This window comes from Enhydra lutris, unplaced genomic scaffold, assembly GCF_002288905.1.
Source record: "Enhydra lutris kenyoni isolate GAN:26980312 unplaced genomic scaffold, ASM228890v2 scaffoldscaffold14, whole genome shotgun sequence".
NCBI classification, from domain to species: domain Eukaryota; kingdom Metazoa; phylum Chordata; class Mammalia; order Carnivora; family Mustelidae; genus Enhydra; species Enhydra lutris.
In genome coordinates this window covers 824,776-842,340 of record NW_019154098.1, presented here as the reverse complement: position 1 = coordinate 842,340, position 17,565 = coordinate 824,776, and the positions used below count along the sequence as shown (strand labels likewise).

The 17,565-nt window shown below is 68.3% G+C and overlaps 1 protein-coding gene across 5 annotated transcripts in view; it reads right to left on the bottom strand.

Annotated features, from left to right (window-relative positions):
• Positions 1–17,565, bottom strand: part of LOC111146639 (plectin) — a 53,226-nt gene that overhangs the window by 18,405 nt on the left and 17,256 nt on the right. The window contains exons 1-12 of one of the 5 annotated variants that reach the window (XM_022502270.1): positions 15,162–15,699; positions 4,627–4,688; positions 4,166–4,255; positions 3,206–3,283; positions 2,942–3,034; positions 1,960–2,126; positions 1,285–1,400; positions 1,099–1,205; positions 855–974; positions 687–782; positions 379–506; positions 52–145 (exon numbers count right to left, since the gene is read on the bottom strand). In XM_022502270.1, coding sequence (XP_022357978.1) covers positions 52–145; positions 379–506; positions 687–782; positions 855–974; positions 1,099–1,205; positions 1,285–1,400; positions 1,960–2,126; positions 2,942–3,034; positions 3,206–3,283; positions 4,166–4,255; positions 4,627–4,688; positions 15,162–15,699 — 1,689 coding nt within the window. Of the gene's footprint in view, positions 1–51; positions 146–378; positions 507–686; positions 783–854; positions 975–1,098; positions 1,206–1,284; positions 1,401–1,959; positions 2,127–2,941; positions 3,035–3,205; positions 3,284–4,165; positions 4,256–4,626; positions 4,689–5,344; positions 5,494–9,599; positions 9,746–10,481; positions 10,524–15,161; positions 15,700–17,565 lie in introns of those variants that run through there. The other 4 variants (XM_022502274.1, XM_022502272.1, XM_022502273.1 and 1 more) reach the window with 4 other exon arrangements.

Sequence of the window (17,565 nt, the reverse complement as noted above, 5' to 3'; positions counted from 1 at the left end):
TCCCGGCTCTTCCTGCCTCCCTCCTGCCCCCACCTCCCCGCCTGTCCTCACCAACTGCAGCAGGGCGTCAGCGTGGTTCAGCTGCTCCTCGCACAGCCCGGCCTCCATCTGCAGTTTGCTCACAACGCGCTGAAGACACTCCAGCCTGCGGCGCCCCCGGGAGCCGCCGTGAGTGGGACCCCCCCGCGGGCTCCAGGACCCACAACCCTCCTGCCACGGGCCTCCCTGCCCGCCCGCGGCCCACAGCAGAGCTGGCCCTGGTGTGGGACTCCCAGCCTGGGGTGGTTTCCTCCCCAGGCAGTGACTCACCCTCGGGTGGCTCCCCCGGCCGCGGGCCCCACCCCCCAGCTGCCTCCCCCCAGCCCTGCCCCCGCCCACCTCTCAAACTCGCCGCGGAGCTGCTTCTCCCGCTCCAGGATGGCCACGTGCAGCGTGCCCCACTCCTTCTCCACGTCCAGCGGGTGGTAGCCGGGGGGCACCTTGAGCTGGCCCACTTGCACCGCACCCTGGGGGCGGGGCCCGAGCTCAGGGGTAGGGCCGAGCCCCCTAGGACCCCCCAGCCTGCCCACCCTGGAACAGCTCTAGTCCCAAAAGCTCAGCCACGAGGCCCTGCCCTCCCTGCTGAAGAGGGCCTCACTCCCGCCAGCACTGCCCCGTTCTTCCCCCCCGTCCAGGACACCCCTCACCTCCAGGGACTGGAAGATGCCCTTGGAGCGGTTCTTGTCCGCCTCCTTGGCCGGAAGCTCCGTCTCCTTAAACTTCAGGAACTGGCACCACAAGATCTGTGGAGAAGCGCGTTGAGCTGCCGGCCTGGGCCACACCGGGCCAGGAACGGGCTGGGAGGCCAGGCCCACCTCGATCTCCTCGAAGCTGGAGGGGAACCGGCGTTCCTCGAAGGCCGCGGTGTGATGGCGGACCCACTGCAGGAGCAGCAGCACGAGCTCCCGGTACTCCTGCCAGCGCAGCTGCAGCTCCTGCGGCCGGGGACGGGGGGAGCCGTGAGGGGGAGCCAGCACCCCCGGCCTGGGAGCACGCCCCCCCTGCCAGCTCCCCCCAGCCGCCCCCCCCGCCCGCCCCCGCCCACCAGTCACCACTCACGTTGGCCTTCACGCCGTCCTGCACGTCAGGCACCCGCGGCATGGCGTCGTACAGGGACGAGACGTAGGTGATGATGGACTTCTCGTCGGGCTGTGGGACGTCCACGTCTGCAGGGAAGGGACCAACATCAGAGGGGACCCAGCAAGGGGCAGTGGAGGGGCAGGGGGCAGGGGACAGGGCACACACCCTCAGGGTCCAGGAGCCGTGTCACCCCCAGGTCCCGCTCTGCCACGGAGAAGGCCTGGTCCAGGTTCTCCAGGTTGGTCTGACGGAACACCTTGTTCATGTCGATGAGCGTGGGCCTGTGGGCAGAGGGGCAGGGGGGCTGTGAGGCCCACGGGGCAGGGTACTCACCCTGAAAATGACCCCCCCACCTCTCTAGTGCCCAGTACTGCCTGCCTACGTGGCCTTGCCCCTGGAGCTCAAGGAGCCTGCACTGGCACAGAGGCTGGGACACACCAAGCAGAGGCTCCCCGCCTGCGGATGGTTCCTGTGGCTGCCCTGCCCCCCAGGCCTCAGGTTCTGGGCTGGGGCAAAGGTCCACTGAGAGCCATTCCCACTGTGGTCTGGCCACCCTGGCCCCTTCTGGGGCGTGCACATGGGGCTGAGGCCCCCGGCTCTGAGAGCTGTCAGCTCACTCGCCGTCTGGCTCAAGGAAGCCAGTGAAGCCTCAGAAAGGCTCCGGGCAGAGGCGGGCCGTGGGGGGCTGGGCCTCCTGCACCCTTCCAGAGGGCTGGGCTAGCACAGGCACACAGCCCCCCGGGGCAGCGGGTTCCCGTCGCAGCAGATGCCCCTCCTGCCATGGCCCCTGCCCCAGCTTGCTTCCAGCTGAGGTGCTCTGGGGTGCCCCAGGCCACATACTTGTGCCGGTGAATGATGGCATTGAAGAGGCGGCCGTCCCGCCAGCTGGAGGTGAAGTTGTCGCAGCGCAGGCCTTGGTAGCCCTCCACCATGCGCTGAGACCACAGCAGCAGCTTCTCCTTGGCCGTCATGTCCTCGGACTGTCCGCTCACCTGGATGTCGGAGATCTGCCCCGTGCGGCGGGCCAGCAGCACTCAGCCATAGCCACGCACCCCGCCTGGCACCCACGGCGCTTATCTGAGTCTGTGCGAGCACGCGGGCCCCACGGGAGCCCCCAGGCCAGCGGAGGCAGGGGGAGGCCTCCGGGTTCCCTCCCCCATCAGCACCACAGCCCAGGCTGCTTTTGCCGGGCTGCCCTGGAATAAGTCAGAGTCCCCAGGCCCTGCCACCGTCACAGGGTGGGTACCACGGATGCCTCCCTGAGCTGCTGGAGGCCGGCCCCTAGGAGGGCAACCGTAGGCACCACGGCCGGCCCAGGAAAGGTGGTCCCAGTGGGGATAGGGCCCAGGTCAGTCCCCCCCTCCCCGTAACTCCAGGATGGGGGTGGGGTCTCTGGGGGATGGGCACGGCCCGGGGGGCGGCCTGTCAGCCTGCCAGCCTGTGTGACTCAGCTGCCGTGCCACCAGGCTCTGCCTGCTCAGCTCCTAGATTTGTGGCTTCCTGTATGGCAGGGGCGGGCAGCGGGTGAGTCAGCCAGTGCAGCGGGTGCTTCTCCAAAACCCTCCCGGGGCAGGAGGCCGCAGGATGCACAGAGAACACATTCCTCTGCAGGGAGGTTCTTCGGCCCTGCCCAGCCCGGGCCAGAGGGCACAGCACAGGAAGGCCCCAGAGAGAGCCCGGAGCCCTCGGGCCACGGGGCTAGCTCAGGGCGCAGGCGCTGTCTGGGGCTGGGCTTGGGGCTGGCAGGAAGGTGCCAGGACGCCAAGGGCCCTGGCTCCTGGGCCACACCCCTCCTTGGCCGCCCGGCCAGCCCCCAGACTACCTGGAAGTGCAGGATGATGGTCCAGATGAGGCCCAGGGTCAGTTTGGGGTTGCCGTCGGCGATGTCGTCGTTCCTGATGTTGACCAGCTTCACCTGCATGCAACACCCGCAGCCACACTGTCGGCCGGCCGGGGAGGGGGCTCCCGGCCAGGGAAGGGGCCCGCGGCCGGGGAGGGGGCTCCGGCCGGGGAAGAGGCCCGTGGCCAGGGAGGGGGCTCCCGGCTCGGGAAGGGGCTTGCGGCCGTGCCGGCCGAGTGGCCTCACCTGCCGGTGTCGCAGGTAGTCCAAGGCAATCTGGACGTTCTGCAGCTTGTGGAAGCGCATCCTCCCCTTCTCCCGGGGCTGCGGGAAGAGGCCCGGCCGGTCAGAACCCCAGGGCAGGGGCACGGTCCCAGCACAGCCGCAGCCCCCTGCCTGCCCTCAGAACCGCCAGTGCAACTGCAGGAACGGAACCGACCAAGGGTCTTCCCCAGCGGGCAGCAGCCCTTCCCATGTCCCCGCGTCACCCTCCCCAGCTAGAAAAGGGGGACCGGTGGCCCAGAGACCAGACCCGGCAGGGGCTTTGGAAGTCCAGGAGCCAGGCCCAGGCTGTGGGAAGGAAGGAAGGGAGGAGACAATAGCCAGGAAGCTGCGGGCGGAGGGCAGTGGCACTGGGGGCAGGGTCCTCCTGGACGGCGGCAGCAGCCCCGGTGGGTCCCAGTCCCGGCCCCGGGCACCGCCACAGGCAGGACTCCGGGCAGCTGGATACAGAGCCATCTGCCTGCCCAAGCGCCAGGCACAGGTGGGTCCAGATGGGCCACCAGCCCCAGGTGAGCCGGGCTCCCGCTCTTGGGGAGCCACGCGCCGCCTCAGCCAGCGCGCACAGCCGCTCACTCACCAGGCGCGAGCTCCTGGTTAGGTCCCACTCTCTCGGCTGCCCGGCCAGAGCAGGGCATAGGACAAAGGGCAGAGGCCAAGGTTCACAGTCCAAGCAGCAGAGAAACCAAAGCAGAGCAGAGCGTGAGGTTACAGAGAGCAGCTGGGCCGCGAGCCCACGGCACGGGGAACGGGCCACACTCCCAGGCTGGGCCCAACGCTCCAGGCCGGGAGACCCAGGAGGGGCCGAGGCCAGGCTAGATGTGGAGTGGGTATGTGGGAAAGGCCCCAAGAGAGGAAGGCAGGCAGGGGTGTCTGGGTGAGAGGCAGGCGGGGCCCCGGAGGGGGCAGGCGGGCGGGTACACGCACCAGGCTGTCCCCGGAGAGCACCTCCAGCAGGGAGATGAGGTTGTGGCCATCACGGAGGTCTTCATACAGGTCGCTGATGTGTCTCTGGGCCTGTGGGGACAGCGGTACTGGGCTGCTACACAGCCGCCACCAGGCCCTGGCGGAGGGGGGACAGGCCCTGACCCCAGAATGTGCCCCGCCCCCACCGAGGCACCTACCTCTGCCCTCCAGTGCTAGGAGGAGAGCAGGAGAGGCCGGAGGAGGAGGAGGAAGAGGAGGAGAAGGAAGAGAGGGGAGACAGGAGGCAGGAGCAGGAGCGGCGTGGGGGAGGCACGGAGAGAGAGAATAACAGGTTTCAGAGAGGAAAGGTGAACCCTGGCCAACAGTGAGAGCAGCCCTTGTTCCAGCCATAGGACCAGGGCGCCCTCCTCCACCCCATGACCCTGCACACACATGCACACACGTGTCCACGCGCCACCAACCTTGATGAGGTGTTTGTTGACCCACTTGGTGAAGGTTTTCTTCTGCACACGATCCCGTTCATCTGGGAGAGACAAAACCAGGTGACCTAAGGCCTGGGAGCAGCCGCAGGGGCCCCCAGGAGGCGACCACCAGGCAGACACAGTGGGCGGCACCTGAAGAGGGTCTCAGAATCCCAGAGACCCAGCACCCTCCCACGCGCGGGGGCTCTGGTGCTGGGCAGGCCAGCAGCCTCCGCTCAACCCCCTATTGTCTCTCTCTGGAGATGGGAGGGTCCAGAGCTGGCAGCCACTCTCTAGGCCCACAGAGTCCAAGTCCCAGCTGCCCCACCCCCACACACGCTGCCTTAGAGACCTGGGCAGAAGGGTTCCCACTCAGGACCCAGGGCAGGGGCGGGATGAGCGGAATGCTGTACCCTCCCAACAGGGCAGCCGGCTTCCCCAGGGCCCAGGGAGCCCCCACCCACCATGGCCCTATAATCAAGATCCAGAGCCCAGTGCCAGCCTCGCCAACACAGGCCAGCCCTCTCCATGTCGGGCACCAGTGGCTGCCCACGCCCCACCCCCACCCCAGCTCTGCACTGGGGCCAGGGTGTGTCACACAGGCCCCGGGGGCCCTAGCTGGTCTCAGACTCTCTCCCCAGTTCAGGGTCCCCACCCCCGCCGGGTGCCAGGCTTCCTGCGGCAGGAAGTGGACCTGCCCAGCAGGGTTGCCCACTACCTTTCTTGCCCTCCGAGGCCCTGAGCACAGCCAGGTAGAGGTTATCCTCCGAGCTGGTTCTCTTGCGGCCCAGGCCCTCAGGCTCCGGCACCCGCAGCCGGTGCTGAGACATGGTGCCGCCCCGCCCCTCTGGTGCTTGGTCCCGAGGCCCCCCGCGCTGAGCTCCGGCCCTTGTGGCACACAGGTGGCTGGAGGCTGGCGCTGCACGGGACCGTGGGCTCGCTCGGCTCCAGGCAGAGCTGGTGTGGCCGCTCCCTGCCCGCCGGACTCCTTCGTGCCGCTGTCCCCGCCCCGAGCCCCCCCCCGCCCTGCCCACGCCCCCCCCCCCCCCCCAGCGGGAAGGAGGAAGGTGGCCCCTCCCCCACGGCCACACCCAGGGCCCCACAGAAACAGGAAACCCAGGGGTTTCCTCACCCACTGGCTGCCACAGTCCCAGAGGGACACCCAGGGATTTGAGGGGGCCTGGCATGCTGCTGCACACCTCCTGCTGCCCCACACTCCAGCCCCCCAGCCACCCCACGGGTCACCCTGCCACAGGGAGGGGTGCCTGAGTGTGGCTGGGCCCAGGGTGCCCCCCGAGGCCACACCTCCCTTCAGGGCTTCAGCCCAGGTCCAGCCCTCAGCCTGCCCACCCAGTCAGCTGGGACCCCAAGCTGAGGGACCCCAAGCTGGGGGGATGAGCTGACCGCCTCTTTCTTGCAGCGCTATAGATCACACCCTTGGGCCCTATTTCTGTGGCCTCCGCCCCCTGCTAGGCCCCACGATGCCCCAGCTCAAGAGCCACTATGGTCCCGTGTCGGCTGGGCCCTTCTGAGCTGCCCACCAGGCACATCCTGGAGCAGTGCCCCCTGTCCAGAGGCACAGCACACGGCGGGGCAGGAGCGGGCACATAGCTGAGCGTTGACTCATCAGGCAGCACCGCCCAGCCCCAATCTGCAGGAACTCGGCCTGAGTTAGGGGGAGGAGGGGTGCAGGGGGCACTGGGGAGCGGGGGGAAGGGGGCACCAGTGAGTCAGGGTCCGGGAGGGGACCCGAGTGACTCACAGGAGAGGAAACCACACCTGGGGGCTGTTTGCCGTCAGGCGGGGCTCACAGAGAGCAGCTGTTCGGGGCTGTAAAGGGAGGCGGAGTGAAGGGTGCCCGGCTTCCTCAGGTCTGGACAGACCCGCCCACGGCCGGCACTCCTGCCCCAGCCGCCCAAACAGCCACAAGAATTTTCCAGTCAGAGCATCTGGCTTGATGCGATCCAGCTGCGAGCGGAGCCCCCCCCCTACCCCGAGCCTCCCGGCCAGGGTTCCAGGAAAAGCTCACCCCACCCCGTCCGTGCGGCCCCTCTGTGGCCACAGGAGGGCGCCCAAACACCATGGGGTAAAGGGGGTGCCTGCCAGCAGGAGCTGGTAACACCCCACCGCCCCCCATGTCTAAGTGACACAGCCAGATCCTCAGGCTTGGAGCCCCGGCTCTGCACCTGGCTCTAGACGCAGGATGGAGGTCCAGTCCACACTCCCCACCCCCCATGCAGAGCCCGGGGCAACGAGGTGGCCTGGGGAGGCAGTCTCCACAACCCCACCAGACATCAGCTCTCCACGCTCCCGAAGGCCTCCCAAATCTGGCTCCCAATACACCCACCTGCCCCCTCCCCAGGTTTGGAGCGGGCAGAAATGCTTCTTCAGAGGACCCCTTGCTCTAGCAGCCACCCGGAGTTCCAGAAGCCTAGACTGAGCACGTGCAACGAGCAGCCACTGGGCAAGTCCAGCACGAGCCGGGAGGCGGGGTCCCTCCCGCCAGTCATTCTGGGGAAGGTCCCTGGGAATGGGCCAGGAGGTGTGAGCAGGGAATTCTAGGACAAACAGGTCCCAGGAGCCAGGGCCTGAAGTCTGACACTGGTGTGAGCCCCCACCCCGGCCCCAGCCCAAGCTCCTTCTCCAGCTTTCTGCCACTCGGGGTCTCCAAGGATGCTGCGGTGGGTGGGCAGCCCCAGCACCTGCTCCCCCAGGGAAGCTCTCCTGCCTCTGAGCTCCCCTTTCCCTCCACCTCCAAAGCCCTTTCTTCCCAGCCCTGCCTGCCCCTGGCTACCCTCCCCCATCACATTCAGACCCTCAAACCAAGAGGCAAGCCCTCCCAGGCTGGCTCAGCCTGCGTGCCCTCCCCTAGGCACGCCAGCCTCCCAACACCGCCGGCCTCAGCAGGCCCCCTCCCCAGCAGGGGCACTCCCGCCTTGTACTGTCCAGAACAGCAGATTTTCTGCCGCCAGCCGGGGTCCCCCGGAGCCGCCCACGACCCTTTCAGGGGTATCATCGCCCCTTTGCACAGATGTGGAAACTCAGGCTGGAGATCCCACAGCTAATGGAGACGCTCCTGGGACCGGAAAGCTCCGGACGGAGGGTAGCCCGCTGGCCAAGGAGAGCCCCAAGGCCGCAGAGGGCCTGGAGCGCCGCCGCCGCGCCTCCCTCTCGCCCTCCCCCGGCGTCCCGACTGCCCACCGCCTGGTGCCCAACGCAGAAGGAAACCGCGGCCGAAGCCCAGGCCGGCCCCGCCCACCTTCCCAGCCCCGGCCTCCAGATAAGGAACAGATGGGCCCGAGGGGACCGAGCTCGCTGCCGTCCTTCCCAGGTGTTTCCGCAGCGGGGGGCGGGGCTGCACCTGGGGCGCGCGCTCCGCCCCTTCCCGGAGCCGGCGGCTGCCCGGGAGACCGTGACCCCGCCAGCCGCCCCGCGGCCGCACGCACCTACGCAGCACAGCTGCCCGTAGAGGTAGCCCCTGCGGGCCCGCTCACAGCCCCCGTCCAGCCAGCGCGGCCGTTCCAGCACGACCTCCCGCACGGCGAAGGCGCCGCCCGCCCGCCCGGTGCCCGCCGCAGCCATGAGCCCGGGCGCCCTGGGGTCTGCCAGCGAGGAGGACCGCGCGCAGCCTCTGCTCCCCAGCCCGCGCCGCGAGGCCGCCGGCAGCGGGCGCCCGGCCCAGACCCGAGGAACCTGCCCCCGGCGGGGCGCCCCGCCCAGCGCGCGCCGGAAAGCCGCGCCCCTACTTGGAAGGAGAGGACCCCGCGGGGCCCGGGGCGCTGGCGGCGCAGGGAGGCTGCCCGACAGAACAAAGGGGCATGGGAACCCGCAGGATGCCCGGGTTCCCGCGGAGGGGAGTCTCGGGGGACGCCGAGGCGCCGGGAAACTCCCCTAGACTGACGCCCACGGACTGACGCTCCCAGAGGCTGGGGCTTGGGGACGGCGCCGGGAGCAGAGGGCTGAGAACTGCCAAGAACAGAACCGAGGGGCACTGCAGGGCAGCCCACGACAGCAACGGAACAGGAGCCCCTCCCCCCGTGGGGACGGGGGACACAGTGGGCGGAGGAAAGATCAAATCTGCGGGGAGAAAAGCCGGCGCCATGCATTGTATTAAACGCCCCGCAGCTGAGTCACTCGCGGCTCCCAGGTCCCCAAAGCCACGCCTAGAAGCCCCATCCTGACTCAGACCTCAGGTCCCGCGGGCCTGGCACCCAAACTGGGAGCCCCTGCCCCCCCAGGTGCACCCAGGCACAGACCAGACACAGCTCCAAATGCATTACGGCAGCCCCTCAGGCCCCCAGGCCAATTCCCGCCCCCGCCCCATTCACAGGAGGAGGCAGGCCCCACCCCATCCCTGCTGGGCAGTCCCTGGCTGCCGCCTGCGGGCGCCCAGAGCCGGTGACTTTGAGCAGGCGGTCGGGCAGAGCTGCAGCCTGGCTGTCTGCCCCTTGGCAGTCCTGGGCCCCGCCGAGGGTGGTCAGGCCCAGCCCCACCTCAGTCCTGGGCAGAAGCCTCTCCCAGGACCTGCCCCAGGACAGCAGCCCTGCACCTGCCCTACACCTGCCAGCCCCCGTTCCTGTGTCCTTGAGAGCAGGGCAGAGGCCTTCCTGGCAAAGGGGTGCAGGACCAGAGACTGCGGAAGGGAGCTCCGCCCTCAACTGTGTGCGGGCCCTGCACTGAAGACCCTGCCCCTTTCCCTGGGGTGGGGCTGGGGTTCAGTGGCTCCGGCACCCAAGAGCCCCAGCCTGGGCAGGTGGGTGCGGAGGAGTTTGGGGGCAGGGGCTCTAGAGCAGGGCCAGGAGCCGTACAGGAGCGCCTCCTTTGCAGTCAGCACCCACCGCCCCTGCCTGGCTGGAGGCGGGGCGGGGTGAGGGCGGCCTCCCTCCCTCCGTTAAATTTCCCTGTTCCCTCCCCTTCCTGTCCCTGAACCGCAGCCCCAGCTCGGCCCAGGTGGTGCTGCCAGAGGCGCTTACCTTGCACGTCCTGCACCCGCCAGTGCCCCCTGCGCCAGTGCCACACGGCGGCCAGGGTGACAGCGTGGCCCACGACCACCAGGGAGGGAAACAGGCTGCCCGAGGGCTCCATGCTCTGGGGCTGCACCGCTGTGGGCACAGCAGGCGGAGCTGCCCTTGGGAGCCGGCTGCCAGAGACCCGGTAGACCCCTCCCTTCCCTGCTTGGAAGACAGGTGGGGGGGGTGCCTTGGGACCTGGGACCGCCCAGCCTGCGGGACCCCCTACCGCACCGTCTGCCTGGCGCCCCGGCACCCCGGGGACTGGTCTGGTCCACAGCCCCAACTGTGCTCCCTCCCGCCTCCTCTCCCTCCTCCTCCCTCCCGGACACTCGGATCTCCCCACCCACCTCCCGCTGCGCCCAGCTCAGCTGTCCCCACGCAGAGCTAGCACGCTCAAGGTTAGCTGGAACCTTAACCCCTGCTTACCCACAGCCACACCCGCCAGGAGGAGGGACCTGTAGTGACGCACAGCCCGCCCCCCCCAGCACAGCGGGGCAGCCTCAGAATGGTCCCCCAAGCCTCCCCAGGAGGGTGACTGCAGTGTCCCAGCACCCCACTCTGCCTCCAAGAAGCCCTCTTGGTGACAGCTGCCAGGAGCCCAGCCGGGGTGGGGGGGCAGCACCCTGGCCCCTTCTGGCCCCCCAGGCTTGTAGCGGACCCAAGCACCCCCCTAGAGCCCCAACGCCCCCATGTGGGACAGCGAACTCGGTCCAAGGGAGGGCTGGGGCGATGGCCTGGGAGGGCAGGGTGTGTGTGGGGAAGTAAGGACAGACAGAGCCTCCGGCCCACATCCCCAGGGGCCCCTGTGGGCTCTCAGGAAGCTTTCAAAGACGGCCCACCTACCCGGCACGATCTTCATTAGGGACAGCAGCGGGAGCCCACGGGGCAGACAGGGAGTGGGAGCAGGCTGTGCAGAGGGTCACAACCCCTCGGAGGCGGCCGCGAGCCCCACGGTGGCGGTGGGAGGAGGGCACGGCCAGCCGAGCCACTGTCAGCAGCAGTGCCTGTGTCCATGGGGGAGGGGAGGGGTGGACGGGGGGGATATAAATATCTGAGGAGAGCAAGCAGGGCCCGTCACTTGTCCAGACTTAGAACATGACGTGCAGAGCAGGGCACTGGGGCCCTCACCGGAGTCCGGTCTTGCTGGGGGCGGCGCCACCCGACACTCAGCCCCAGGCTCCTGCCCGTGATTCTAATAATAAGAGGCCACCTGGCATCGGAATCCACCTCAGAACAAGGCCCAGCACTGACACTGAGACTTGGGGGGGGCTCCCACCCATGGGAGGAGACGCAGCCTTGCCCGGCCCCGCCCCACCCCGCCACTCAGGGCGCAGGAAGTGGTGGGGGCTGGGGAAGGCCACAGGCACAGGGGGCTTGGCTCCCTTTCTCCCAGCGGGCCCCACACAAGTCAATCCACACGACACCTGGCCCAGGAGAGACAGAGCAGCCTCTCCAAGGTCACACCAACAGCCAGACACCCGGGGCGCCCCAAATTGGGCTGAGCCACAGGAAGGTTTGCCAGCCCTGCAGCACAGGCCCCGGGACCCTGCCTCAGGCTGCCCCCGATGCCCGCACTGGCCCCACCCCAGAGCCCCCGCAGCCTCTGTCTGGTCTGCAGGTGGCCTGACGCCAGAGGTCACGGTCAGCAGGCATGCCCATGCCACATCCTGGAGGCCTGGAGCTCAGCCTGGCCAGCAAACAGGACATGGGGGTCACCGTACCACTCTCTCCTCCCCGGGGCCTTCAGGGCCCCGGCCCACAAAGAGTTAAAAAGGATTTATATCCTATTTTGTAGCATTTCCTGTGCGTAAAGCACCATATTCTATTTCAACCTCAGAGGACCCCTGAAGGAAGTAGAATGCTCTGGCTGAGCCTCGGGGATGGGGAGCCTGTGGAGAGCCACGAACCCGCCCCGGGGGCCCGGGCAGCGGCCGGCACCTGTGGTCACCCCACAGCAGACCACGCTCGGCCTCTGATCACTGGGCTACAGGCACCATGGTCCACCTGGGGAGACCAGCCGCTATGAGGAGAGGGCCCGGGCCGGCCCCCAAACCTCCCACTGGCCAATCTCCCATTTCAGAAACTCATTTCTGAAGGACAACGGCCTGCAGCCCGTGGCTCTGGCGGGAGCCTCATGGCAGCCCCAGGACTCCACGGCCAGCGAGAGGACCCCTCTGGAGCAGTGGGTAGTCCCCCACTGCCCACCTAGAACAGGGCCTCTCACCTCCAGCTGCCTCCAGCCATGCCCACAGGCAGGTCTGAGAGGGGACCCTCTCATCCTGCACCTCTGCGTCCTGGTGTCCCAGGCAAGGCAGGCGGTCCCCAGCGCCCCCAGGGCCCCAGCCACAGCCCAGCCTGAGAGCCCAGTTCAGCCCAGCCTGAGCCCCCATGCCCACAGCTCCCCAGGGGGGCTCTGCCCTACCTTGGCCCAGCTGAATCAGCTCCTCCATGCTGTACCTGTCCATGGCGGCCGAGCACGCGCCAGGCCACAGAGCAAACGGGGAGGAAAGGCAGGGACGACAGGAAGGAGGGAAGGGTGGGAGGCAGAGGGAGGGCTCACTCAGGCCCTGGGCTCCCCACCCAGCTCTGGGAGCCGTGACTCCTCCTCATGGCCACCCCTGAGTCAGTGAGCAGAGCCGGAGCCAGCAGAGCTGAAGCCCGGTGGGGCAACGGGTCTGACCAGCCCAGGTGGTACAGTGGATGCGCCTGCCCAACATCCCCAAGCCTCAGTGGAGCCCACAGGGCCCACCGGTCTTTGATGGCCTGCCCCGACCAGCCGACGGGCAGCAGCGTGCCCCCTGCCTCCCCCCCCAGCCCCCCTCCCGCCCCTATGGGTCTCCAGCCTGCGCAAATGCCACACCTGTGTCCCTCTCTCTGTGCTCCCCCAGGCATCTTCCCACACAGCCAATCAGGGCCCAGGAAAGGCAGATCTGATTCTGCTCCGGAGCCCCGCCCAAGTGCCACAGAAAGCCCAGCGCATGAGCTCCAACACAGACCCGGAGCTGGTGACTGTTGCCAAAACCTGTCCCCCCACCCCCACGGCGCTACATGGCCACGGGAAGAGCACAACCGTTGCATGTGCTGACCCTGGGTTCCCTCTGGGACACAAGCGCCACAAGGGAGAGACAAGGCACGCTGTGGGGTGGGCCACCGGCTGTGTGACAACGGTGCTGGGAGCATCAGGTCCCTTTCCTTTCGGAGCATCTTGGGTCAGCCGGAGTTCTGAGCCGGGCAAAGCAGTACTACTGGAAACCTAGAAGAAATTCCTACACAAACACCCCGGCCTCGGCTTCCCACCACAGAAGTAAACCCCAACTCCTGCCATAGCCATGGACCCAGGTCCGTGTCCTCCCAGCACCCCCTACCCTTGCCCCCCACCGCCCCCGCCAACTCTGGGTAGGGCCGGTGCTGCTCAACAGTCAGGTTCAGCTCAGAGCACCTCCTCAGGGGGTCCCTCCCCGATGGCTTCTAAAGCTAGCTCCCCGTCGTCCATCCCTCCTCTGTCGTCCATCCCTCCTCTCCGTCCCTCCCCAGGTGCTGGGGGCTTCCCTGGCCAGGGGCTTGGTCCGGGTCTGGCCGGTATGCGGCTGCCGAAGCAAGCCGGCCACGCAGACAAGCAGACCACCAGGGCTCGCAGGCGGGGATGGAGCAGGCGCGTGTGACTGCCTCGCGGCGTCCGAGCTCCTTGGCCAAGGCTGGACAGGCAGAGGTGACCCACTGACCGAGGCCATTCCGGGGATCAGCACGGTGGGCCTCACCCTGACAGCACAGAGCCGAGGGAGAAAGGGGTCTCTCTGAAAAGTCACTGACTCTAGGTGCCACCCCAGAGACGAGGACGTGCCCAAACTGCAGCTAGCACCCAGCATGCCCAAGGTGCCCCCAGCAAGGGTGGCCTCAGGTCCACGCTCGGCCCTTGGGAAGCCCACACCCGCGGGCCTGACTCAGCCTGGAGCTGGAGCTCACTTCCTGTTGGAAACTCTGAGCGGCCGCCTGTGGCTGCGGCTGGGAGGAACACTGAGTCACCTCCGTCGGGGCCGGGGGCGCCCTCCACTCTGCCCGCTACAGCCACACCCAGTCCCCCATCCTGGCGCTACGACCGTATGCCTGCCCGGCCGCCCAGCCTGGCCGCGAACAAGGAAGGAAGGAGAGAAAAGGAAAGAGGAGCTCGTGCTCACCACACCCGTGACAGGAGAGGGAGAGGGCTGGAGTGCTGGTGGCAAGGGTCGGAGGTCCCCGGGGCCCACTGGATGCGAGTCAGTGCTGACCAAACACCCAGCCAAGCATGCACTGTCCCCTTGTGGGAGATGCTGTCACCCCACTGACAGAGGAGTGGGAAGATCCACGCAACTTTTCCACGGTCACGGGGAGTACCTGAGAACATCCCTCTAGCCGACAACCTCACTGATCCTCCCAGATGGGCTCCCAGCCCTCATGGGGCCAACGGGACCACACCAGAACTTGAATAGAACTTGACTCTTGCCCTGCAAGAACAGACTCTTGCCCACCCAGCCGGCCTCCTGGAAGGCCCCCTTCCTAGACCCTTAGAGACCCCATTCCTTCCCAGGTGACAAAACACAAAGATGGAAGCGGCAGCCAAGCCTGACCTCTGCTGGGGCACCAAAGCCACCCCAAGTCAGCACCAAGGCCAGGGGGCTGGGAAAGCGCATGTGTGAGCCTCAAGCTAGCTACATGGGACACCTGAGTCTTGCCAGCACAGCTGCTTGGGGACAGAGGGATGCCCCGGAAGGAGGACACTGTGAAGGGTCCCCTGGCAACCCCTGGGACCACAGGACCTGTTCCATCCTCTGGGAGCCCCTTCCACCATCGGCCCAGACCCAGGATGGGGCCCAGCGCCCACCACACCCTGGCCTCTGGTCTGCTCTTCTCCCCCCCCAACCCTGGGCTACCCCCTGGGCCAGACCCAACCCCATGCCAGTCACGCTCCCAGTCACAGTACCACATCACAAAACCATATGAGCCACAAAACCGTGGGGGTAGATGTCACCCGCCCTGGACAGACCTGAGGCTAAGAAAGGTCAGACAGTTGGCCCGGGCCACGCTACTAGAGAGCCCCCACCCCGTCCCATTCTGGCACGTCCTCTGCGCTCCACAGCCTCGCCCAGAGAGGGCCTAGGGGCAGCCAGGCCATGGGGACGTGCAGGGAAGGCTCAGGCCAAAGGCAGGGCCAGGGACGGCCACCCACGGGTGTGGGGCAGGGCTGTGCGGAACAGCTGGGCCTGCCAGTCCAGGCCCACAAGCCCCACCCCTACCCCAGGGGGAGCCTGGGGCTGGCCTGGCAGCGGCCCAAGTGCTCCTCCAGGGCCTGCCCACCCCAAGGTCCTCAAGCCGCAAGGAGGAGCCACGTGGGTCCAGCGGCTGAGCAGCTGGCACCGCAGGCAGACAGAGCACCACCTGCCGGGGCCAGCGACGTTCCCACACGTGTGCTGCCCACCCCAGCCCACTGGGCCGGTGCCCGGGCACCCCGTTCCCGTCCCCCACAACTGGGGCCCGGATGCCGCTGACCTGTGGCTGCCGCCGGCTCCGGACCAGGCCTCCCCAGGTTCCCTAGGGCGGCGGTGGGCCGCACAGGGGGCTCAGCCGGCTCCTCCGCGGGCTCCTTCCGACGGTAGACCCGCCGCTCCTCACGGGCAGGGTCCTCTGCTGGCTGCGGACCCCACTTCGGCGGGCAGCCCAGGGGACCCTGCACAGACTGCACGTGCGGGGTGCGGCGCGCGGGCATCACCATGGCGACGGGGCGGCGCATGCGCTGCAGAGAGGCGGGCACGATCTCCGGCGGCAGGTGCAGGTACTGGCGCAGGTGGGCCGTGCCCTCATTCGTGAGGTACCAGTAAAAGTGGCGCCAGGCGAAGGTCTCCCGCACCAGGCCACGGGCCCGAAGGGAGGCCATGGCGCGCATGACCTGCAGGTTGGTGACGCCGGGGACGTGAGGGTGCAGGCTGCGGGGTCGCCGATCCTTCTTGGCCACCATCACGCCCTCGCGGAAGAGCACCTCATAAATGGCCCGCAGTTGGTCCAGCGGCATGAGCATGCCGGCCACCATGGCTGCCAGGGCCTGGAGGCCGGGCGGGGCCGGGGAGGAGGCCAAGGAGGTCCAGGAGGCCCAGGAGGCCCCCCGCGGCACAGCTGAGACACCGGCGCCGGGTACCGCACTGAGCGCGAGGGCGCGGGCTCCGGGGCTGGGGGCTCTCGCGCCGGGCTCTCTGGCTCCCAGAGACTCTGCCGGCACTGTCGCCTGCCCGCCGCCTGCGAGAGCCTCCGCCCGCCCTCCCGCCCAGGCCGGCCCCCTCTGACTCAGCAGCACCGGCGGCCCCTCCCACCCACAGCCAGCAGGGGCCCCTCGCTGAGTGGGGGGCACCTTGCCGCGCGGACACCCCAACAGCCCCCCTCCGTTCCCGGGGCCACAGCTCCGACGTCAGGAATTACATCAGTTTCTAAACACTTCCTTCAAGGCTCCTAAGACAGGGCGGGCGGGCGGGGGGGGGGGGGGGGGGGGGGGGGGCGGTGTCCGGGAGCAGCCACGGACCAAGCAGCCGAAAAGGTGGCAGAATGGGCGGCAGGGAAGCAGGAGCAGAGAGGACAGAAGGGGTCCTCAGGCTGGGGACCCAGCTCAGGGTTGTGGTCTCAGGGTTTCGTGGAATTATAAGGATCTGACAGTGGGGTGCTGGGCTGTCTGCACCTGGGGGCGGGGGCACTTGAGGTCTGAGGGGAGAGCTGGGGTCCGGGGGAGCAGGGCAGAAATCTGGGTGGAAAGCTGGGGTCTTGGGGAGCAGAGGCCTGAGGCAGAACGGAAGCAGCAGCTGCTGTAGCACATGGCCAGGCGGGTAGCTGCCACCACTGGCCACCATTGGCTGCTGTCCGTCAAAGGGGCAAAGGGGCAGAGCCCCTACCTCCAAATGCCAGGCCCGAGACACTCTATTTAACACTTCCCTTGCCAAGCCAGCTCAACAGGGACACAGGAACAGAGCCTGCTGGGACCCACAAACAGAGCAGCAAGCAGAGTAGGGGGCTCTGGGCAGGCCTTCATCCACCCCAACCCCCAGGCCAGCTGCTGGAAGCCATAAAAGCTCAGTGGCCACAGAAAATCAGTTACCAAGTCCCCACCGGCCCAGGCAGGCCTGGTGCCCCTACTGCTGCATGGACACCCTGCCCTGGGTGGCCACGTGGCCGCCTGTGTATTGGGCGGGGGCAGACGCAGGGGAGAGGAGCAGCGCACTGGCAGAGGGTCAGGGGCCCCAGCAGGGTCCACAAGCGTCGGCGGGTTCCACCGCAGGGCCCTGGAGCCCGGCGGGGCCGCACCCATGAGTCACTTCCAGGCTCCCACAGCGGGCGCTCTAACCGTGGACCTCCCGTGCCTCCCCCATTCCACCCGAGACCCCGCTGTCGCGCACTGTGCTGCACGCACCCTCCCCCCAGGCCGACACACCCATTCCCACCAAGCGCAGCTAACGCGGGAACTGATTATAAATAGGGCAAATAGGGCGGGGGTGGGGGATCCCGAGGTGGGAGGCGCCCGCAGGCAGGCGGCCAACGGGCAGCGGGCGGGGGCGGGTGTACCGGCCGTTGCCATGGCACCGCAGCGCCAGCCCCAAACAGCGCCCCTAACACACGCGCACGCACGCGCTCACACGCCGTCACGCGCGCGCGCACTCGGGAGACACACGCGTGCGCCAGGGCTGGTGGGCGCGGCACTGAAGCGGAAGGTCCAGCCAACTGTCCCCACGGCCCCGCCCTCCGCCCCCCGCCTGTCCCCTGCAGCCAGGCGGGCCCAGCCGCAGGGAGACCGGCTCCGGGAGGACGCACCGCCTGCGCGCTACTGGACGGCGTCCACGCCCCTTCGGCCCCGCAGCGCCGGAGGAGCCTCCCCGCCTCCCGGGCCGCGGCTCGGGAACCAGCACCAGCCGCAGCT